The following is a 25,484-nucleotide window of genomic DNA, read 5'->3' as shown; positions in this document are numbered from 1 at the left end:
AGGGTTCGGCATATATGTGCAGCTTTGCTAATTGTACCAACTACCTCCCTCTTCTCCTAATACCATTCAATCCTTTGTGTTAGTCATAACACCATTCATAAGTATGACAATTCAAACCTTAACCTATTAAAAACATATATTTATTTAATTTCAAATAAGGAAAGTCATGGATGCCCGAACGGTCAATATTTCCAAAAATTCATACGAGACTCCTTATGAATGAAGTTTTTAAAATGTATTTTATTTAATATTTCAGTTTGTATACTCAATAATGATACAATTCGAGCTAGCCTTTCAATCAAAACCATAGGCTCTAAGCTAACATGGCCAAGTCCATAGTCATAATTTGTAATGACATTACGGACATCAAGTCTGTAATCCTCATGCCCGAGTAAATAAAAACTGCTCCATTATTCAGACATGGAGTCGAATTTCAGTTCTGATTGGACATTGAGAGTTAGGATCCATCTTGATTCTTGCAAAACATCTGACCAAAAATGCCTGTTTTGTATGATACATATAGTTGGAAATTCTTCAGATGTTTCCTTTGGAACTGTTACAAAGAAAATGCATCCTTATCATATGCACGATGCTGCACTCTCATTATTAATAGGTTGAAAAAAAAGGCTTCATTTAAACTCTAACATTGTTTTAATTTAATAACAATTCTATACATAAATTTTGTTCATACAAAGTTGCAATTGCACATTTCTACATATATACATAACAACTGTTTCACTTTCATACTTCTCAAAGATATAGCAAAATGTGTATTATACACAATATACACAGTGCATAAGCAAACTCTTTAATATAGTACATCTTTGTAAACAGTTTATAATGTACAAATACATAGTAAATTCTTTAGGTATTAATAATAGTTTCCTTTTGTTAAAAAACTGCTTGAAATTACTCAATAATTATAAATCTAAATATGTTACAAAGTTGCTTCAAAACTGCCAAAAACACCCTTCACTCAAAGAAAAGGCTTCTACAAATGTACATTTCTTTTCAATATTCTATTTCACGTTGTGTATCTATGTTCTCTTTTTTAGTTGTTCTATTTGCATGATCCATCTTATGAAGTAAATACCTAAAGAAAACAATTCTTTACTGTAATATATTAATGTACTATTGGAACACCAATCACATGTAAGTAGATTCGATGTTGCAATTGTTTTTTTCTATAAGGATTAAACAAACTGAAAAAAAAAAAAAATTGTAGAACTTCCATACAGGAATCTATGATAGCTACTATATACATGTGAACATAGATACTGAACACGATAAGTTAGTATGATGACAGACAAACTGATATTCAAGTACAATAATGTACAAATCAACCATTCATGAACATCTAACAAAAATATATATTTGAACACAAAAACTTTACAAAAAAACACACCTTTTGCATCACCCTAAAACAATGGTATCTCTCTCCCCTTCCAACAAAAATAGGTTCTCTGAAAACAGTCAATAGACAAATATAAAAAACAAAACTATGCAGTCAAGAGAAAGTAATAATTATAGAGCAGGAAATATGATGCTAAAACTACACTACAGGTAAAAAACATTGAAATCCATTACTAATTCCCTTATTGTTTTTGCCCGATAGTTTAATGCAATAAGCATCCACTTCTGCAGTAGACAAGAGTAATATTATGTGAACATTCTGTAACAATTCAAATATGCTAATCCTATTGCCATATCAATTATCGTAGTATATTCAGTGTGTGGAACTCTCCTAAAAACATATCGGAATCTACAACAGAATTATTAAATAATGTTATAAAAATGTTCTCATCGATGTTGGTGTTGTGGGAAGGTGCAAGGAATGTAAAGTGAAAATTTACATGTATTTAAAAAATCTAATGTGGTTACAACACTTTAACACTCTGGTTTATCATTTTACATTTTAAGTTACCATGAAATGCCATATACACTGGTATCAGTTGATAAAAATATTGGTTAAAATTAAATACAGGTTGTTTTTTGTCAATGTATTTTACAGAATTTTAATTAATTCTTTGCTGAAGTTATGCATTAAAAGCATATTTGCCAGTTACTTAACATCCTTTTATTAATCTTATTCCCATTAAGTAAAATCATGAATATTTTTAAATAAAATGATAAGTTTATACCACATATTTGCAATATAATATTTCTATTCTGACACAACAGTCTGAACAAGTTCTGCCTTCAAAATAGGGAAAAAAAATCTGCTTATTATTATGAAGACTTGAATAATATGGAAGACCATCTTCTATTGCTAATGTATTAGAATCCTTGAGCAATTCCTTTTATCACAAGTAATGGAAAATACGTCCAAAGTTAACATACGCTAAGGCCTTTTCTTTGTGTTTGAATCTGCTTCTTCTCACACCTTTTCCTTCACCTACCCACATAGTGGCATGCAAGGTGATTCAAAATGATTCATGCGAAGTTTCAATCATGGGCTGTAATTCAAAATGGACAATGCAATAAAACTGAAGAACATTAATAGTTTTCTCTAGCAATGTTCTACTTACCGAGTTTATGTCTGGGATATTGTGACATGCTTCAAAATGACGACTGTCCAAAAGAAAGAAATGTGTGCTGCTTTTTGGAAATGGCCCTTTATCACAAAAGCAATACCATTAGAGAATTCAGTATGGCAAGGGTCTACCTTCCAGTAATGCTATGCGATAACGTTGGCTAGGCTACAGCAATTTCAAGGGACTGAAAGCCTTCAGCATCAAAAGGAACAAGTTTAAGCACTTAGGAAGATTTTACACTGAAGTAACAAGTTTGAGTTTGAGTTGGTGTTTTAAGTCCACTTTATGCACAGTAAGGATAATCGGGACTGGACCTACAGTTTAAAGTGGGATCCGAACCACTTGTGCCTCCACCGGGTATTGAACCCAGGACCCCTTGATTACAAGGCAAAGACGCTACCACTGCGCCATGGGGGAGGCCCTGAAGCAACAAGTGACAGATGACATGCTGCATAGGAGTTTCACACCAAAATGACAAATGACAGCACAGTCTGGATAAAGGAAAGAACTAGAGCAACCCTAATGTCATTTTCACATTGACACTAGCACCTACAAGTGGAGACTCTTTCAAACCAAACCAGTCATGTTCCAAATTGCCACATGGTATTGAATGCAAATTGCAGCTGATAGGCACATGAACAGAAATACTAAGGCAAAAAGATAATCAATACAAACTACAAAGGTAGGCATAGGCGCAGACTCCATGGGGCTTGGGGGGCTCGAGCCCCAATGTTAACGATGTGGGGGCAGAGCCCCCCAAATAATTTTGCTTAAGAGGATCTAATGTATTATTTTGCTTCTCTTCTAAAGTTTACTCTGAATTGTGCCACATGAACTTAACTTTAAATACACATTTGAAATGTTCTAGACCATTAACTTTGGTGGGGGATATGACCAGAGACAGCAAAACACATGACTTATTACTATATACTAAGTATGTAATTATGAGTATTGTTAAATTTTTTTTACTAAAAAGAGTTTCAAAAGACGCTGTTCATGAACTAGGGTAGTGGATGGGACGTTCGGCCTACAAATGGCTTTCACATGACATTCAGAACGAGATCATTGATATATTAGGGAGATCTGTTTTGCGCTCTGTGGTAGCAGATATTAAAAGTTGGGAATATTTTGCTATTATGGTTGACGAAACTTGTGACATATCCATCCGTGAACAATTGATATTCTGCATTCAAACTGTGAATAAATTTTTTTTATATTTTTGAGGAATTCATGGGCTTTTATGAGATTCCGAACAACGAGGCCAAAACTTAAAAAAGCGAGAGAGTGAGTCATTCATTAATTTATTTCAGTGAACAGAGCCCCCAATAATTTTGAAGGTAGGTAAAGTTAGCCGTGAACTTTGCAGCATACCATGAGGCATATATAGGAGGATGTGTGAGGGTAGGGCCCGATACAATCTATCGATCTCAGCCATGTTTGAGGTGATGTGATCAGCACTATGCTCTGGCCACCTTTACCCTCTAGGGTACCCGCCGGGTACACATTTATTTGAAGCTGGGAGAGCCCCAGAGCCGCTTTGTGCGGGGACTAGGACGGAAAAATTCTAACCTTAGATAACCCCCCCCCCTGGGAATCAAACCCAAATCTCCCGCATGACAGTCAGATGCCCTACTGACTAAACTAGTGCGGCCCATTACAAACGAAAAGTTCAAAATATTTCCACGAGGGCTACTGGTTTGCTTCTCTCTTTTATTGTTTATATGTATCTCATTTGAATAAATCACTCCAATATGACACAGTGCATCCTATTAGTAATATGCAAGCAACAGCGAACAGGTGTAGCTTGCCCTGTTGCTCCAGTACGAAAGGTTGTGCTTATTTCAGAAGATACATTTCCGCATGACAAGTGTGGCTTTTTGCTTGTCAGTTCTGGTGTGAGATCTCCTTTAGCAGAAAATCGTTGATCAAATCCAGAAAGCGTATTCTCAAAGTACACCAAAATCCACTAGATAAGCATTCTTTAATAGGACTGAGTGAATACAACTTTGAACCAATACCCATAACAACGTTCTTAGTTTTACAGTTTCCCACTCACTCAGATACTAATGCTTGAACAATTAAAAGTCATTCAAACACATTGCTTAATATAGAATTACTGCAATGCAATTATACGATATCAATTTACCAGAGGTTAGCTTCAAAATATTCAAGAAGTGCATTGGAATATTGAAACTAGCGCTGAGCCGATGCCAATCTATCGATATCGGAAAGTATCGGTTGCAATTCATCTACCGATACCAACAGATACTTTTTTGGTCTTTCACGGGGTCCGCAAAAATGCCACGCGACACTTTTGCGAAATTTAATTATGCAAAATGAAATCTTTCTTTTCATTTTGCACAAAAAACTGTATTTTTAGGTTACCTACATCTATTTTAATATTCTGATGTAAGTCTAGACTATTCTAAACGAAATATTTTGGTAAATTGATGCGTATAATATTTATACACCAATAGTGACCAATATTTTGAACACATTTTAAGTGTTGCAATTTTCAAGTATCGGTAGGAATTTGTAAGAGTATCGGCATCAGTATCGGTTCAAAGTGGTATAAGCTCGGCCCTACTTCAAACTATTCAAGAAGTGCATTGGAATATTGAAATGGCAGTAATTTAAACACAGAATCAATTTTTCTCAGACAAAACTGGTCCTAAATAAGTGAAAATTAGAATTTTGCTAAAATTTCGAGGATAATTACTCCCCAAAGGGTGGCATTTTTATGGACCCTGAGAAATGGTCAAATGCCGAACCATTCCAATAGGTATGGGTGAATAAATTCCAACTGATAGCTTCCAATAGGTATGGGTGAATAAATTCCAGCTGATAGTTTCCAATAGGTATGGGTGAATAAATTCCAACTGATAGCTTCCAATAGGTATGGGTGAATAAATTCCAACTGATAGCTTCCAATAGGTATTGGTGAATAAATTCCAACTGATAGTTTTCAATAGGTATGGGTGAATAAATTCCAACTGATAGTTTCCAATAGGTATGGGTGAATAAATTCCAACTGATAGTTCCCAATACCTATGCATCATTATCAGCTGAACTCATTCTTGAGGTAATAAAACTTTTTCAGATGCTCCTTCATATTTTGTGGGCATTTTATTTTGTTTCTAGTTTGAAAATTATATGTCACATAGACCCTGACAATGATTTTGAATCACCCTGTGTACATGCAGACACACACACCCAAAGTGCATTCAAGGATTTACAAGCAAATCATTTACATGCCTGTGCAGTATCATGAAGTGTAACAGGTGAAGTCAAGGGTAATTTTTTTATTAAAAAGATAACAGTGGTCTTTAAAAGTAAAAGGAAAAGGAAAGAAACCTTAATTCAAATAATAACAATAAAAAAAAAACATCGAGATCTACTAAACACGCTACAAGTAACACATGTATCTGTCATTAAATCAACATACAAGCAACAAATATCTGCTCTGACAATATAAAAACAAACCTTAGAAAAACTTTTGTAGAATTTTTCAGTACATTCTACAAACATAAAAATCAACAGTCCAACTAAGATATCTAGCCTTTTCAGTCATTCTCTTATTCTTGAAAAGTTAATTTTCAATAGTGTTTTTATTAAAAATATTACTATGAATTGCAAGAAAACCATAGAAAAAAAAATGTTTGACTTATAAAAAATGTTAATGAAACAGACAAAAAATTATCATAAGCAATGTGATATGAGGGTTTCTTAAAAATGTTCTTACTATTGCTATGATGATCTCCCTTAACAGTACAACTAACTGTGTGTACTTTAGGGAGATTTCACACCAAAGTAACATATTGGAATAGGAATTTTTTCCTCTATCTGTAGAACAGCATTCAGTGCACATGTCACCAACAGACTAAGGTGACATGTCTTGAGAAAATAGATCAGTCAAAGTGACAAACAAGTGACAGGCAACATGTGAAGATCACTTCAGTCTGAAAGCTACATCAGAAAACGAAGTGTTTCTGTCATTCCTCATTGTGCAGTGCAATCTGTCGTAAATTCACGACATAAGAAAATTTTTCTTGTAGTATATACACTCCTCTCAAATATTGGAATATTGTTACGTTAAACAATAGGTGATAGACACAGTCTTGGAAAACAACAACACATGGTATCTGTCTGGTGGGCGTTCTAGTCTTTTTGTCAATATATGTCACTGTGCCTATCACCTATTACCTAATACAATAATATTCCAAACTTGTTGTGCCTAATATAACAATATTCCGAACTTTCTGTGCGGAGTAAAAAAGGTAAAAAGGTAAAGTGCTCCCCTGTGCTTAGCACCACGCCATGAAGGCGTATAGGGGGTGTGGGGGTAACGCCCCACACTTTCTTCATCCGGTCATGAGTGGGGGTGATGTAATGTGATGTGCGGAGTTTATATATTAATTATAATTTTGACCAGCACACAGTTTCAAGTAGAATTCAACCCAAGTGTAGAGTGACTAGCCATGTAAGGTTGTGTTGTTGTATGTATATCTTAGTGTAGCTTGAAAAAGTTCTGGGAAACCAGAACGAAACGTCGCAGAAAAAAAATAAAAACCACTAAAAGTAACTGTTAGATTATTTTGCATCTACAAAAAGTGGTTATGGGAACCTTTAAGAACATAGTAAATGAATTTGATGCTCTTCTTACTTAATAAAGCCATTATTGTATTATCTGACACTTTAACGTACGAAATCACAATCCCACTTGTCACATAACTTTACACAATAAAACAAATTTATTGCACACAAATTGGAATTTCATGCACACGTTTCAGTTTTAAACAGCATTGTATGCCATGACATATTTAATACTCACAAAAGCATTGAATGAGTGATAACAGACAATGCATTTATAAACAAACTGCTAATGCCTCACAAAAGCAACATATTGCACACTGGAAACCGAAAAAAGGAACAAATTTGTTTCAGTACTTTCAGAAAGTGTTACACCCTCGGAAAAGTAGCAGCTGCCACGCTTCACAAAACTGAGCTGAATCTATTCGAATCAACTCACTATTCACTTTCAACAGTTTTTGGATCGTGATTGATTTCGACACCAGTCTGGCTACTTCATCAGGCATGTATTGAAGAACCATGCTGCACAACGAGCCAGTGTGTGCCTGAAATCTATCACAATCCAAAAACTAAGCATTAAAATTAATATTCAGTTCATGCAAATGGATTAGCTCTCCCCATGTACCCGTGAAATAGATATCTTAAGATACAACGTAAAATTGAGTTGGTTTTAATCATTAAGTTAAATGTTATTTTCAGTTTCATGCAAAAATGAAAAAGTTTCATGCAGCTGAAATTATCACAATATTGTAGTACTGGCTGGTATCGCTGAATAAATTCCAACCGGTCTAATACGAATGGTATTGGCTGATAAGCCCTAATAAAATAAACAAAGCATGTCTGGTCATAGACCATTTTGTTTGTTTCTAATGGTACCAGGCATTCTACAACAGATAAGAACAATAAAGTAACATATTTCTATCCTGGATGAGCGCATTGCAAATGCTAGGTGAAATATTGAAAAGAAATCAAAATAAAAACACATGGAAGACTTGCCTCATTTTATCATTCATTACAGTTTTGTCACACATCATAAATTATCAAAATGCTTCAGATGCTATTATATTCAACTTGTTTTCACAATGCCTTGGTCAAAAGTATTGATTAGTACATCTGTTGTAGAGTAAAACAATTCGAAAAAATTGAAAAATATTCACAGAAAAAACAACAACAGAAAGGTAGGGCAATTTGTACTTAACAAATTAGATATATGGTACAAACGAAAACAGTAACAACGTAACCACTGCATATTCAGTCCTCCAAAACATTCAATAATTAATGTTAATTTCTAGACCGGATGATATCAATAAAATGAAAATTTCATGTTATTAATCATTGCATAAATTTTAAAATATATTATTTGTCTTGAAATCAAATATTGCACTCTTACTGTCCAACAACAAACTTCTCATATACACATAAATATATTGCACTATTCTCTAAAAATTAAAAAATATATATATACAGCAATAATTGTAACTACTTCATCAAATGGTGTAACAGTTTGGCAGTTTGCATGTCTTAATGTAAAAGTTCAAAACTTACAGGCAATGAACAATAACCTAGAACCTGTATTACCATAATTTGTTCTGAGCACAAAATATACACACAATGGAACCTTTAAACCATGACAGATGTGCAAGAAGACACTCGCTTAGAAAGACAATTCTTAAATTTGTTCAAAATAATAATATTTGGAAGATCTCAAGAAATTTAATCCCAAATTTATTTTCTGCTCAAAAACAACTTTGTTTTAATCTGTTACCAGTACAGGAAGCTACTGTTCCCTGGCACCCCATTTACTGAAAAACATCAGTATGATTCGATGTGTGTTCCTTGTAGTAGACAACTTTCTACTATTCCTTCATTTCTTTACACATCCTGCAGTGAACCAAACTTGAAACTATCAGCTAGAATCTGCCTCTATGGTGCTTCGAGCGTTACTCTGCTATCCTTAACCCTGTTGCAGGCATCCAAAACTAAACAGACATTTACTGACAGTCATGGACTTAGAAAACATATCACTCTTCTTCCACAACAACACATACAATTACACAACTTGCAAATAATTGACTATTTAATTTTCAAGATTAGGATAAGAATCAACAGACAATAAAGGACATACTGTCTGATACAACTAAATACTAGTACTGCGCACCACGTGTACATCTCAATCAAAACCTAGCTCTCAATCAAACTAGAAATACAGCAGCGGTCAAAATTATATGGTCTTTGAAAATCAGTTTTCAAATTGAAGTACATAATGAAGAGAAATATAATTATATTACAGAGAAAATTTTATTTATGTAATGCATGCTACTTCTGTTTATAACCATTTACTTAAAAAAAATAATTATGTAAATTAACAAGTTTCTGGAAATAAAAATTGTTAGCAAAAACATTTGGACCTAAGAAAAAAGAAACGAGTGAGTGGAAAAGTTTACACAATACTGAAATGCATACCCTGCATTTGTTGTCCTTTTTTTATCAGAAAAAATAAATCACGTAGGCTTTGGTGAGAAGCTCATGTAACATACAGGGAAGAGGAAGGTAAAGTCTGCAGGATTGTTGGGAAACCTAATGGTAAAAGGCCTGAAGGAAGACAAGATGACAATACTGTAGCGGATCTTGAAGAAACTGATCAACATAGTCAAGATTAGATTAATCTTGCCCAAAAGAGGGATAAATATAAAGGTTATACTGCCATAGAAATACATCTTTGAGTGTGGAATAGTACACAGTACACTACCTCTCTGGCACCCCTAAACCTGAATGTTTGTTGCCTCGACAACACGTGTCTTACATCTGTCTCTATCCCAGGCAAGATCAATCCAGTATTGACCATCCTTACTGATTTCCTTCAGGTCCGTCATAACACTGTCACTCCACCTTCATCTTGGCACACAGTGTCCCAAAACTCAATATTTATTTTCACATCACAGCTACAAACTAGTAGATGGTTGAAAACTGATTCAATTAGTGATTCTGAAAATTTTCTGCTTTTAACAAGTTCTACAATTTCAAGGAAAACGCCAAACAATCAACAAAGATAATATAATTTTGACTGTTGCTACACATTATCACAAATGATTACTGGCCTACATTTTTTCTGCATGATGAAACTAAATCTTGTCGTGCAACTAAAAAAATGTCCAACAAGCTATGATTACACCAATAACAGCAATTTCTCTGAACTGCGATGGCAAAAAACGAGATGACAAAACTATTTAGTCATACGTAGCCTCACACATGAATAAAATGTGTTTGCGCATTTGTAAATCATGACAGGCTCACCTTAATTGCACCATCTTTAATGGAAATAATAACAAAACAAAGTATATAATCTTCAATCTTAACTTTCACCCTCTAAAGATAATTGCAAGTAATGCACAGTTACTGTAAACTTTATGAAAAAGATTTTTCATATATATGCAAACCAACAACAATGATATTTACATGAGTATTAAATTTATGTAAATACAAAATAACTATTCACTGAAACTATCCAGGATTTGTTTGTCTTACGCCAACTACATTCTTGAAGTAAATATTATTAATTAAATATTCCATATACAAAGTCCAGACTAGTTAAAAAAAGACTCATCTGCTACCCATTAAACTCTAAGGAACTTCATTTATATAAAATTGGACAGTATATACAAACATGTGCATATGTACAGTAATATATATTTACATACAACATATTGTGTATATTCTACAATGCATGCAACTACATACCGAGCTACTTGCAACAGTCTATGAACTTAATACGTATAAAGGAGTAAATTTGAGCCAAGAAAAGAGTGACATATATTGGAATGTGCCATGTGCTGTCTACTATCCGTCTTTTACCTGGATGTCAAGGAAGGGGATGCATTCCCATTTACTTGCTGTATTTTCTCTGGAAGGCATTTCTCGATTGTTGGCTGAATGAGTTCCCACACTTTGGTCAACTGCAATAAAAGCAACAAGAATTTAAAATCATTTGGTTCATTTGTTGTTTTAAGTCCACTTTATGCACAGGTAGGCTAATCGGGACTGAACCTACAGTTTAAAGTGAGATCCGAACCACTGTGCCATGTGAGCCTCCACTGGGTATCGAAGCCAGGACCCCACAAGGCAACAATGCTATCGGGGGGGAAAGAGATTAAAATAGTGAACACTGCAAGTCGTCATATGAGAATCAGAAGAATTAACTCCAAAAATGCAGTTTTGTTCTATTAACGTCTCTCTTCTGAAGAGCTCTATTTCGATTCAGATCGACATACGTCCATCTCTAATCCTTAGTAGTAAAAAAGTTTCACGTATCTACAATTTACAGATTCTTTTATAGACTCAGACATATTCATAACAATACATTATTTCCACTCTTGTGTACATTTGATAAATTAGAGTTACGTCTCGCTGGTTCTCACATGACGACTAAGTGCAAACAATAGCTCTGACAATAATCTTGTTTACCATCCCTCTTCCTGTCACTTTTGGCCAAAAGAAGTAATATACGAGGTCTGTCCATAAAGAAACTGAACATTTGAAATAGCCAGCCAATGTATTGATACTCACTATTCCACTTAATGGTGATGCATGTTGCGAGGCTCTAGAAATGGCATGTCATTTGCCGCATCACTCTACGACATTTCATTTTCAGTATGCAAGTGTCAGAGTGAGGTTGTGTTTCATGTATGCTCTGATTTTCTAATAGAAAGAAAATGAAGATTCTTGAACATTAAATTAGGCAAGACATTTACAGAAACAATGAAATTGTTGCAAGAAGCTAATGCTATGGTACAACATTTCAAATCGGGCAAAACTTCCATTGCAGATAATGTAAAACCTGGGCAACCTTCAACATCATATGACGACATGCATATGGCAAATGTGCAATCATGCTGTAAAATCGGTGTGAACTAGAGTACTTTTGCTTGCTCAAACTCGTTCGAATCTCCCACGCTCAATCGTACCACACACGTAGTGAAATGATTGGCTATGTCCCGTGTTTCAGAGCCCAATAAGCATTACTGTCAACCTAAAACCCATACATGGAAGGAAACCACTCTATGCAATTACATTTCTAAATCATAATTCTGTATATTATTATGAAAGACTCAAATACAGCACATATGAAAGTATGCAATATCTACAGACAGAAACGTAAAATGGATACACATGCTGACAGACCTGCCTATGCAATTACAAATATTGTATCACAGTGCAAGAAGTACGTGTACACATTGTTCACTTACCGAAAAGGATAATCATATTCTGCGAAATAATAAAATGTAGTTATAACATTCAATCGAACATCATTTCAATGTGACAATAATCGTACAAACATAAAATGTTAGCCTTTGGTAGTTTCAGCCCATAATTATCTATTTTATTTTCACATAACTCGGTAATATACACAAAACTGCATTTTAACATGGAGATAATGACTATGTTCACTTATTTTTCAATTTCACTTCATCTTTTACTTCACGATCCATATTTGAGGGCCCACTACCATAGACAAATTACGGAAATACTAATAGGGTTCGAGTGTATTTCATTTGTTCGGTCTTTTTTCGCTCGAGCGGAAGAACTTATCAATTCTGTATGTCATCTAGCATTGGCCGTGCGAACTATTTGCTGCTCGAGCGAAAAACCCTCATTGGAGTACTCTAGTGTGAACAATGTTAGTGTAACAAAATAGCTATTCTTAGAGGGAGAAATGCCAGAGAATGCCACAGGGAGCTGGTGGAAACTGTGGGGAAATAGTGTCCTACTGTAGTATGTGCCTCTTTTTTCCCCCTAATGCATGCTTTCTGACTTGTATACACATGTGGCATGATACTATCTTCAAGAAAGTTTTGTTTGCTTCCCTATTAGGCACTTGGTACACATGGTCTGCATTGTTCATACGTTCTACAGTACTATGCACTGCCCTCTTCCATTTGTGTATTTTACAGTTTTGTGCTGGTCTGCCATTCTCACGAAAAAAAAAAAAGTTGCAACGACTTATGTCCCAACCCTCGCATGAACACTTAATCAATGTAAGAATTGAAACTTGCTCACAAGTTATTCTTACGTCACGAATGTTTTAAAAATAAATTCCACATTGCACCAGTGCTTTATCAGTATACTAGAGTTTTCCTTAACTCTTAATGGGTGTGGCGTGGTCCCAGAGACCTCTGACCTAGAACAACGCTCTCATTCTCGGAAGCTATAACATGCACATCCCTCTCCATTTCGGTAGCTTCTTATTTTGGTATATTATGTGACCCCCCGGGGTGCCATTTATCTCACTGACTTTTAGTTTCAGAGCAATACACACTCGTGGGTCCCGTGGGTTAGGTGACGCCCTTTGCGTAAGTCTTTCGGTGTAGAACCTGTACGAGAATCCAAGTTGATGTTCAGTCTTTTATTGGAAATATCCTTGCCACACTTGAAGAAGTTGGAAGCGAAAGTGAATTATCAGATTTGGAGTCCGATAAAACTGACAATGAAGCAGTTATTCCCAATGACTGTCGCTATGATCAATGAGCTTTTTTCCCTCATTTTGACATTGTGCAGATTTTTTTTATTGTTTGAATTTTCCATCTGAATTTGTTTTCTATGGGCAACTGCATGTATGTTCCGTGATAATTGAATAAAAAAAAGTATTTTTTGTATCTTACAGTCATATGAAAATGTATTTATAGAGCCATTTATGAATATGTGACAGATTTTTGTAGAATTAGATGAACTGTGTAATAAAAAAAGTATTAACAAAAATAATGGATGAAATAATATCATTATTCCATGAAGGTGGTCCAAAACTCATGATCATTTGTGAAAAACTTCGCTAATGTTTCGATAACTCATGGAATTAAATTTAATTTGGTGGTCCACGGGACCACGCCATGCCTTGTGCGTTACAATCTGGCACGATGTCTGTTACGGGTTAAATGTATTAATACATTACTATCTCATCACAATAGGTTCCAGGTTTGTGTTTCTTCATCAATTTCATCTAAGCATCATCCATCCTCATTACCACAATTAGCCTAGAGACAAAAACAAAAAGGTAATGCACATTTAGGAAAATGCAAACATGAATAATGAAATTCAATCCTCTCCCATCACACCTTTGGTATGAAATTAATGAAAATTGTGCACTTTTCATATTTAAACTATACAGGGTGACTGGTAATTAGATGTATTCCCTGAAAGGGGTTAAAGTAGAGACAATTTGCAATAAATTTGACCATATGATAGCCCGTCCGGAAATTAGTAGTTTTCGAGATAATCGAATTTCTATTGTTTTTTTAAAAAATGATAATTTTCCACATAAAAAGATGAATTGAGAAAAAACTGCTCATTGAATGGAACTTATTTAAGCGTTTTCTGATAGCTAACAAATAATTGGTTCGTTGAAAAAAAAGTTTTTCCCAAATAACAATCACATGTAAGTAACGGGTGGGTCTAAACTTACAAGTGATGATAAAAAATTGCACTCTTAGTTTACTTGGCAACGTATTAATAACAAAAATGGTATGACACGATACGTACAAATTACTTAAATTTCTTCCTTGAGTCATCAGCTATCCAACAAGTTACAAATGTTGCTAACATTTACATTTGTGCACAAGAAATAATACTTCATTCATCTTCATGTGAATGGAATCAATGAACAATACAATTAAAGAACATTACACGTCTTGCTCAAAGTGGGCACCTCCGTTACGAATGCAGGCACGCAGGTTTTTATGGACATTTGGTCTCTTAACTCGTGATGTGATGTGATGTGATGGTGTCGTTGATGTGTTGACCAGCTGTTGAGATCCTCTCCCAGATATATTCTTGCGAGTTTACCGGTGTCTTGTATGAGTTTTACATCCTCTAATCAGTAAATGTTGTCTGTACAAAGCGAAAGTTAGAATATGGCTGCCAAGCACATGGTCACAGCGAGTTCAAGCGTGCATCTGTCGCGCCTCTCTGTTCTCCCCTCCGACTCCACGTCTGCCGCGAATTCGGACAACGGAGGTTGACTGAGTCCCCGGATGGAACGGTGCTCTAGGTGACATCTGCTGCCGATTCGGACGCGGCCTAAGTCTTTCATGTGGCTCCAAATGTAAAAGTCGCAAGGTGTCAAATCGGGGGATCGAGCCGGCCAGGGAATACGGCCGCTTCGGCCAATCCATTTCTTTGGGTAATTGTCATCCAGCCACTGTCGCACGCCCAGGCAGAAGTATGGATGCGTGTCATCAACAATCATTTGATCGAGCCATTTTTCCTGCCCCAAATCTTAAATGGCATCACTTATGAACATTTTTTTGAGGAACGGGATGGCAATGTTGTTGGAGGATGTGCCTCTAGCTACAAGACGTGACATGATTTATCAGCATGATGACTGCCCAGCTTGATCCCCCGATCGATTTGACACCTTGCGACTTTTACATTTGGAGCTACATGACAAGACACCAGTAAACTCGCAAGAAGATATCTGGGAGAGGATCTCAACAGCTGGTCAACACATCAATGACACCATCACATCACGAGTTAAGAGACCAAATGTCCGTAAAAACCTCCGTGCCTGCATTCGTAACGGAGGTGCCCACTTTGAGCAAGACGTGTAATGTTATTTAATTGTATTGTTCATTGATTCCATTCACATGAAGATGAATGAAGTATTATTTCTTGTACACAAATGTAAATGTTACCAACATTTGTAACTTGTTGGATAGCTGATGACTCAAGGAAGAAATTTAAGCAATTTGTACGTATCCTGTCATACCATTTTTGTTATTAATACGTTGCCAAGTAAACTAAGAGTGCATTTTTTTTATCATCACTTGTAAGTTTAGACCCACGCGTTACTTACATGTGATTGTTATTTGGGAAAAACTTTTTTTTTCAACAAACCACTTATTTGTTAGCTATCAGAAAACGATTAAATAAGTTCCATACAATGAGCAGTTTTTTCTCAATTCATCTTTTTATGTGGAAAATTGTAATTTTTTAAAAAACAATATTAATTCGATTATCTCGAAAACTACTAATTTTAGGACGGGGTATCATAGGGTCAAATTTATTGCAAATTGTCTCTACTTTAACCCCTTTCAGGGAATACATCTAATTACCAGTCACCCTGTATAATAGCATCATTTGTAATTGATGGGTGTCTTGCAAAACACTGCAATTTGAAAAAAGTATTGTTTATCAGTGATCAAATCAGAAACCAACATTTTCCAATAGATATACGACCGACTGATAATGTCTACTAATTAGTTAATACAGAAAATCAATTCATATCTTTTTTATATGTGTTCAAAGAAAGTGACTGTAGTCATGTCTGGTAAGTCATATTTTTCGTGGAGTTTATCTTTGCAAATATCATGTCTATGAATGTTACCTAAATATCTTTCAAGCATTGGCCATTGAACCGAAGCCTTCATCCTTTTTTTCAGGAACGGAAAACAACTATAACTTATTGAAAAGTTATGTAAAAATTGTGACTCAACCAGAGATCGAAACTATATCTTCAGCATTCCAAGCCAATGGTCTAGAACTGAGTAAGTGAGTCAACCTCTGGCCTCTCAATTATTTCCACAACTTAGATAACTAAGTAAAAGTCCACAATAATAATATGAACATTCATACAGCAATTCTGTATATCTTTTTCATCCCTTGATGCGGTTGGAACCCTTCAGCAATTTTCTAAAACCAGTCCTATCTTGTGCTATTCTCTTTTTAACTTCTAGTGATGTTGTCCCTCTCCTGGTAACCATTTCCGACAGAGAGAGATTGCTCCCACTCTTATTATTAGGCTTCTTCTTCCTCTCCTACCATCTCGCGTTGCTTCCAACAATTACCTTGACTTTCTCTTCTCTCCCATTCTGCTTACAATCTCATCATTTGGGATAGAAGTTTCTCAAGGAAATTGAAACATTCGGTCAGTGGATTTTTAAAAAAATAAGAAGTCACAGGAAAAAGATTAAGCTTAAATATATTGAAAAGTACTTGCAATACGGATATTTGATTCATATTACACAAACTATGCTTCACATTGCTGAAATGTGAATTCATAAATAATATGAAAACGGAAATGCATATCTGAACTAACCTGTCTGCTCCAGTGTGTCCTGATAGCACGTAAGGAAAAAACACTATTATAAGCATATACAATCAATTAAATGCACAAATACTGGACAAAATGACAATTAGAAAAGAAAACAGCATGAAGTTCTAGCATATGATAATTCTACTTAATTGTGCACATGGCATATTGTACAAGAAAGCATTAGAAGAAAAATGTGATGTACTGAAATGTGCCAGTTTGTTTATTCATTATGCATTGTTAATATAAAAGATACAGGGTGCTAGAAATATACTACATCATAGGAGAGTACCAGTAAAAATTGGACAATTGTATGTCCTGTCCTTATTTATTATTTTGTATTTTACATGCATGTAACCAAAAGTTTTTGTAAGGGGGGGGGGAAGGAAAAGCAGTAGAAATAATAATTATATGGGCTGGAACTTTAATAATGATCACAGCAATGTCAAAGGTAAATGATGATAGGGGTGATCCAGACTGTGTTGGCACATACACAGCTGAACTTTCCCCTCCCCACAGTGTGATGGGCATGCTAATCAGTATCTAACCCACATATAAAAACTAATCATATTGCCAAATTTATATTATCATTATTATATTATTGTGAACTCTTCTACTTGATGCACCAGCAGGGTGAACATCTTGCATTAACTGATTATCTTTATTTTTCACATTTCATACCATTACTTCTATAGTTGGTCTTCCTCCGTGGCTGCAGTGGCAGCTGGCCAAGTGCAACAAGTGCAGATGTTTTCACCTAATTTTCAAATTAATATTGACATTTTTCATTTGCTTGTTAAATTTAACTATTTCCCAGCAGAACGCACACGATAATACTCAAATAACACGCCGCTCGGCGCTACGCACGTATTGAGTTCGTCCCAACCCAAGAGCAAACACCGCTAGGTTGCGGAAAACTTAGCCGGTTGTCATGGCAACGGTGACGTCACCTAGCGTTGGCCTTGAACGGGTGTCGCCTTCTAGATGAAGCAGTTCTCTCGTCGGAGAAAACATCGCATCCAGTGCTTGTGGCAAAATCTTCGCGTTCTCGCGAGATCTTGTTCCGCGTGTGTGTTTCGCGTTTCCTATCGTGTGTTGTGTTCATGTGTTGAGCTGTGGTTTCTACAATGAACCCAGTAAATGACTTAGTGTGTAATTTGTTGCAGACACCATTTTCCAGATGGACGGATGAAGACAAAAAAGACGTTTTAAATTGGGGGGGGGGGGCACTGGCACTTACTATTTGTTTTCATTGCCTATAAATATACTTCTTCACCTGTTATTTTAGGCACGAGCCGCTACTGCGTGGCTGTGCGGTCTAAGGCGCTGGGCTTGGACTCTGACTGCGGGACGGCATTGTGTTCAGTCTCTGTGTGCTCAGCCTGTGTATAGGACCGTTGGAAACACACCATTGTGAGGAAATTGGAGAGCTACGAGTGAGTAGCATAATCCGGTCTCGGAAATCTCCTATAACGGCTGAGGGTTCGACATGCTGACCCCACGTCACACCACTGACGATCTCTACACCTCTAGGTACGATTGTGGGAGGGAGACTGACAGTCGGAAGATAGGCCAAGGCTCTTCCAGGGCTGTAGAGGCATGGGTTATGTTTTTACTTTTATATTTTATTAACTTTTACAAACCTCGCAGAAGAAAAATCTTTGAAAGTTATAGTTTTACGTTGTGTGGCATTGCACAACCCAATCTCATTTTTGGAACTTTGAAACCTATGGAACAAGCTTAAGTTCAAAAAATGAAATTAGTCCGAAAAGTAGAATGTCATTTCACATTCTACTTTTCGGATTAACTCACCTTTACCTTCAGTCTTGCTACTGGAATACAAATTATTGAACTCAATTCCTATTATAGACATACTCCTCTTTTTTCAAAAAGAAGGATGCCAATTTTCAGGGGGGGAAGGTGGACTGACTAGTTCAACCCATGCCCTCACTGTGGTAGTTTATTACAGGAACTTGCAGATGTAAGTGAGCAACAAAAACATTAGAGGAGTGTGCGCAAAGCTTGTTATTTTATATTATATTCATCTCATTTTCCTTAGATGTAGCTTTTATATATTTTTATTACCACATAGGGCATCAAGTCATTATTTGTATTAATATTGTTCTAAATGAAATGATGTATGGCTTAATTGTAACCCTATTGAGATAATAAGTAATCATAATAATAATAAAATAACATATTTGACAGAAATTTGCACTAAATTACAAGCTATTTATATATAAAAATAAGCGATTTTTCCTGCCCTCCAATACCAACTGAGTGGCCATTAACCTGTCCCATGCATACAACAAAATTAACATTTCATTCCATTGTGTAAATTTTTAGTATCAATAAATACTGCACCAAAGTAAAAAATAAACTTGACGCTGTAAACGTACCTCAGAATGACCTCGTATTTCAACCGATACAAGGGTACTAAGAACTGTGGCCAAAATTTCTAGATGAGCGTGAACTAACTGCGTCTCAAGATGGAGGCAGTGGAGGGAGTAGGCATTTCTCAATTCCATGTTTGCTATCACTGATTCCTGTTCCATCATTCGTGATTCAAGTTGATCCACTGATTCAGCCTGCAATACAAATTCAACACAAAAAATCACACCTTTTGCAAGTTAAAGCATTACAAAACAACCGACAACAACAAAATAACAAGAAAAAACGTATTTGAAATCGGTTGGAAAAATTAAATTTTCTATGTAGTTAAAATATCATTTACATACAAAAATCACCCAGACAAAGAATATTTTCTTCCAGCTGTACATCTTTTCTTATTTTTTTCACACAAACTTCTTGCATAATTTTCAGGGTACTTAGACTGCAAAAGTGTCGCAAGGTTCAATTCTAACTGAAACTTTCAGATACCAATACCACTGACACCAGCCAATACCAACAGCAATATTGATTCAGTCCTAACAAATCGTTCTGCATGCTTATCATTGTTTACATGGAAAGAATCATGAACCATTGTATAGAAATTTCAATAAAATTTGATCATTCACAGTCGGAAACACATTCCATGGCACTTTTCAGAACAGCTGTCATTCTGGAGAGAATTCTTATCTAGTAAATATCTAATTTACATTTCTTTGTTTGTTTACTTAAAAGTTTCAGATACAGTACTGAAAGACCATTTTATACTGAAACTGTAGCAACAGGAAAACACCTAAACAAGGCAATAACATAAGATGGCACAGAGAAAAAGTTACGTTACACATACATTCCTAACAATTGTCGATAAAAATGTTCTGACAAGACAATGTCAATATCTGCATGCAGGTCATTATATAAGCAGGGAAGTCTATAGAAAAGGAACTGCTGTAGAACAGAGAGAGCCTTGTAGAGACAATGTGGAATAGCTTTACATTACAGGTTGGCCATGTGCGGACTTGTAGATGAAATTGATTGATTTAAGAATTCAGTTTTAATTTTGTCATTGATGATTTTATGCAAAAATTTCATGTCTGCTAGTTTGTGATGATTGATTGAGTTGGTGCTTTAAGTCCACTTTATGCACAGTAAGGCTAATCGGGACTGGACCTACAGTTTATAGTAGGATCCGAAATACTACGTGTCTCCACCGGGTATCGAACCCGGGACTCCTTGATTACGAGTTGACGACGTTACTACAGCACTAGTTAGTGATGAGTGTGTGGTGACTGGATATTCAAAGAAGACATAATATCTGTTTTATGGAGGTGCCTGAGAGAAAGTATTCAATAGTGAGCAATGGTGAGGAAAAAGCTGAGTACAGAATCAATCCTGGAAAGCTAAGTTTACAAGCCACGATCCAGATGGAGGAGCAGTATTGAAGAATAGGGGAGATAAAGGATTTGAAAAATATGCCAATGCACACTTACATCTGTGCCCTTGATCACACCCTGTATTTGTCTCTTCTTCATGGCAAGCATTTTGGCAAGAGCTTTCTGATGGTCCTGAGCAACTCCCTTCTCGTGCCGGCCACAGAGGTCTCTGTGTGCTGCCAGGAGATCCAACAGAAGATTCAGCTTCTCGCACACCTCTTCCTCTTCACGAACAGCCTGTTGCAATGCCTTACTTGACAGTAGTGCAAACTCCCTATGATAAAGACGAAAAACACTTATACTTCAAGCTAAACTTAGATATCTACTGAAAATAAATGCTAGCAATTAAATACCAACAAAGTCAGTAAATAAAAAAATGATAGTAACATTGAAATCAGTACGTGATTCTGGAAGTATACCAGAATTCTGATCACAGAAATGGCATCGATTTTTTCCCCATCACGTCAGGATTCTTCACAATTTCACAATCAAAATTCTCATATTTGCCATTCCATTGCACGTATTACAGAACGCAACAAAATAAATTTAAGCAAGGGAAATTTTGGTCATTTACAAACCAATAGGTGATTCTGGAAGTATTTTGAATGCTGATGACGGATATGACATAAATTTCTTTCCATCATATCAGGATTTTTCCCTAGATCAGATTATTTCTCCACGTCATTAAGTTCAATCAACCCACCATATTATAACATTGAGTTTTGGACATTTTGTGAAAGAAATTTTTATGAGGGATTACGATAATGGAAGTTACGTAATCAAAGTTTACAATTTTCATGCCAATGTGTCTTGTGAAGACAGAAGGTGGATTAAATGCTTACTATTCTATGTGCATTTATAGTTCAAAATTGGAGGATTTGTATTGTAGAAAACCAATATTTTGCCACAATCTAAACAGAGTCATATATTGAGGAAATGATGGAACTACACATTTTATTGTGAAATTAAGGCAGTTAATATTGTTGCTATTTTCTGAAAAAACTAGACGTGATGGGTAAAAATGGATTTCATTTTTGGAATCAGCATAATGAAATTATTCAGACAAAGCATCATCTGCGAGTCATCCAAACCCATTTCAAGTGGTGTTATTAATGTTAATAACATTGATACTGAACATATCTTGAATTGATGTAGCCACAGGAAATAGCTTATGGCACTGAAGTTTGGTAACATACAGAGCTTTAATTTCAGTGTTAGTATTATATTCATGTTTCAGAGAATAAAAAAATGTGCTGGCAAATAAATATACTTGATGATAATTTTGTATTAATAATCTAAATAATCACAATTTTATTGAAATATTGCATAGCATCAAACCCTTAATTTCACATTTGAAGAAGAAAAATTAGATTTTGGGGAGAGGGAGCACAGCCCTACAGATTACTTTAAAAAAGACCACAAAATGGAAAATCGAAATAATTAAAACATTGTAAAAATACTAAAAATATAACTAACCATTTTACATAACTTTATACAAAACTTTGAACTGAAATTATATAAAGGGAGCATCAGTGATTTATCCACACAGCACAATACTGCCCTAATTTTTCCACAAAGGGTCCATTTTCGGTAATTTTGGCTTGAAATTTACCCTAAATATCAACTTACACCTCTTAGATGGAAAATTCTGGATAAACACCTTGGGGTATTATTTTTATGTTGACTCAGTCTCCAAGAGAAGTAACTGTGGAAGTAATTCAATTTCATTACACGAAAAAGCAGTTTACTTATAACCAAGGTGGATTGCCATTGTATCTAAATATATCTGTTTGGCGGTTACGCAGAGATAGGTAATTAACTCTGATAAACTTACTTTTCATTTTTCCACGTAAATGTTTTTTTTTTCGCGAGCGACGTGCCTGATGAAGCCAACAGACAGGTGGTGAAATCGATCGCGAAAAAAACATTTACGCGGAAAAATGAAAAGTAAGTTTATCAGAGTTAATTACAAGGTGGATTGATTTAAATCACTTCAAATAAAGAATTTATAGAATAATGTACACAAGGAATTTGTAGATATCAGAATCACTCTTGGTGAAAGTACATTAATCTCGTAATAATCTAATGGTATTTACTAGGCTATAAGAAAGGAAAATAAAGGAAATGAAATGCATGTACTGATGGTGTGAAGCTCATACGAAGGGAAATGTAAACACACATTTCACTTGATTTAAAATTCAACAATTTTATAATTTTTATAGGTAAAAATAGCAAACATTTTGTGTACAAAAATATACAAAATACTAATCATGTTAAACCATAAATAGTGTCATTATCATTAAACTGTAAATAAACATGGCACCTTAAACTACCATTAAAAAAAATCTTCAAAATCCAGCTACAAAGGCTATAAAAATATTTAAGTTACAATTTTTAAAGTACATCCAGAAAGTTTTATTTTCACTGAAGAAAAGTTACTGGAATTATGACAGTTTCATTAACACACTCAACAAACATTTCCATAGAAGGTACAGTATCAGAAACAGAAAAATGGATATTTACATTTTTTTTCCTTTTATTTGCTCTAATCAAACTGTTCACATATTTTACAGGGCCATTTACTAGAAAATGCCTTTTCATAAAAAAAAACATATCTATATGTATAGTGCCAAAAACTACACAAAGAGCCTCCGCGATGACACAGTGATAGCATCGACGCCTTGTAATCAAGGGGTCCCGGGTTCGATACCCGGTGGAGGCACACAGTGGTTCGGATCCAACTTTAAACTGTAGGTCATCCCAATTAGCCTTACTGTGCATAAAGTGGACTTACAACAACAAATCAATCAATCAAAAACCACACTAGCAATTTTAAGCAGTTTTTTTTTAAAAAAAAATGAAAAAATCGATTTAACCTTTAGGAGCCCAAGGCCATTGCTGCCAGAGCCAATTTTGAGCAAAATACAGAGTTTCAATTAAATGAGTGTAGATCAGAGGCTAATTGCCCTAGAGATATGAATGATATACCGTTGTATGCGGAATGAACCAGAGATTCAGACTATATAAAATTTATGCAAATCTGGCATATATGTGGTGGGCGGGGGAGAGGAGAACCCCCCAAATTCCAAAATTTCGGAAAAAAATGGGGATTTCCCCTCCCCCCAAAGAAAAATGTACGTGACAGTGTCGACATGCACATGGAAATTATCGCTGGCATGTAAGGAACACAAAAATATTTGCATTATTATTGTATGACCAATGTAACGCGAGTTGTACCCCCAAAAGGAATGGTCAGCATGCCACTGATTCAAGCTTCAAAATGCAACGTTACCTTGAAATGACTGTAGCTCAGAGGCTAATTGCCCTAGAGAGATGAATGATATACCGTTGTACGTGGAATGAATCATAGATTCAGACGATATAAAATGTATGCACATTCAGCATATATATGGAGGGGGAATCCCCCCAATTTTTTTTTTAAATTGGGATTTCCCCCCCCCCCCGCCCCCCTTACAAAAGGACGGAAAACATTCCTTTTGACCTCGGGTACCGATAAACAAACTTCCTTGGAATGCAGTTTCCAGGGGTGAGGGAACAATAAAGCCTTTGTCAGCAAAATTTTTCCCTTGAAAAAGACGCAAAAAAGAAGTCTCCTTTTTCCAGTCATTTTCATGAAAAAAAAAAAAACAAGTGCAACAATCATTTCTGTTAAATACATGTGTTAACAACAATATGAAAAAAGGAAATCTGAATTCTAGCCAAAAAATAGCGAAGTTATAATGTAAAAACTACAACCTTAACAAAGCCTCTCGACCGAGACGATTGGGCACCCGAGGGTAACCTAAGAGCATCTCGATCAAGACTATCGGGCACCTAAAGGTTAAATAAAACAAATCAAATTTAAATAAAAAAAATCAACAAAAATGATTTTTTAAATAAAAATCATGATCTTTATCCACCCTGTTTCTAACTACGGTCATAGACTTCGTAGCAGCATCATCACAGAAACATCCATGCATTAAAGTTCAGATGTACACAAATTAATTCTAATATTCAACACAGCTTACTTGGATATAATATGGAAGCCCTTCTTCATATCTGACCAGATCTTGTTTCCGCCTGTAGACCATGCTGAAGAACTATGTGGCTCGATTGAAAGACTAGTGAGCTGAGCTCCAAATTCTGCCATATCAGCAGCATACCTGAAAATTCACGCAAATTCAATTGTGTTACAATAATAACCAAGCCACTGTGTTACAACTGAATGAGATTCTCTACAACAAAAGTTGATGAAATGAGACTTCATCTGGTTTCCATCCATCATTTCCTTCACAAAAGGACTACCATATCATTGGAGGCCAACAAATTAAGACAGCTGGACAGAAGTGTGCTTGTCCTACATATGGGATAGGCAAAGTGAATGAAGGACAAGGATTGTTACTTCATGCATACAACGTGGCAACACTGCCATGCAGTCAGAGCCATGCAATATCAGGGTGCCTA

The 25,484-nt window shown here is 35.5% G+C and overlaps 1 protein-coding gene across 2 annotated transcripts in view; it reads right to left on the bottom strand.

Annotated features, from left to right (window-relative positions):
• Positions 1-519: 519 nt before the first annotated feature.
• The window catches only part of LOC145989956 (sorting nexin-8-like), a 59,238-nt gene continuing 34,273 nt past the window's right edge, over positions 520-25,484 (bottom strand). Inside the window, exons 8-12 of one of the 2 annotated variants that reach the window (XM_083125503.1) lie at positions 25,049-25,183; positions 21,078-21,294; positions 19,602-19,790; positions 10,977-11,077; positions 520-553 (exon numbers count right to left, since the gene is read on the bottom strand). In XM_083125503.1, the coding sequence (XP_082981629.1) occupies positions 535-553; positions 10,977-11,077; positions 19,602-19,790; positions 21,078-21,294; positions 25,049-25,183 (661 nt within the window). In that variant the 3' untranslated portion in view covers positions 520-534. Of the gene's footprint in view, positions 554-645; positions 1,094-10,976; positions 11,078-19,601; positions 19,791-21,077; positions 21,295-25,048; positions 25,184-25,484 lie in introns of those variants that run through there. The other variant, XM_083125502.1, reaches the window with a different exon arrangement.

This window comes from Lepisma saccharinum, chromosome 7 (genome assembly GCF_977018435.1).
Source record: "Lepisma saccharinum chromosome 7, izLepSacc3.1, whole genome shotgun sequence".
Taxonomy (NCBI): Eukaryota; Metazoa; Arthropoda; class Insecta; order Zygentoma; family Lepismatidae; genus Lepisma; species Lepisma saccharinum.
The sequence above is the reverse complement of the archived record's forward strand: the minus strand, read 5'-3'. Positions and strand labels throughout refer to the sequence as shown.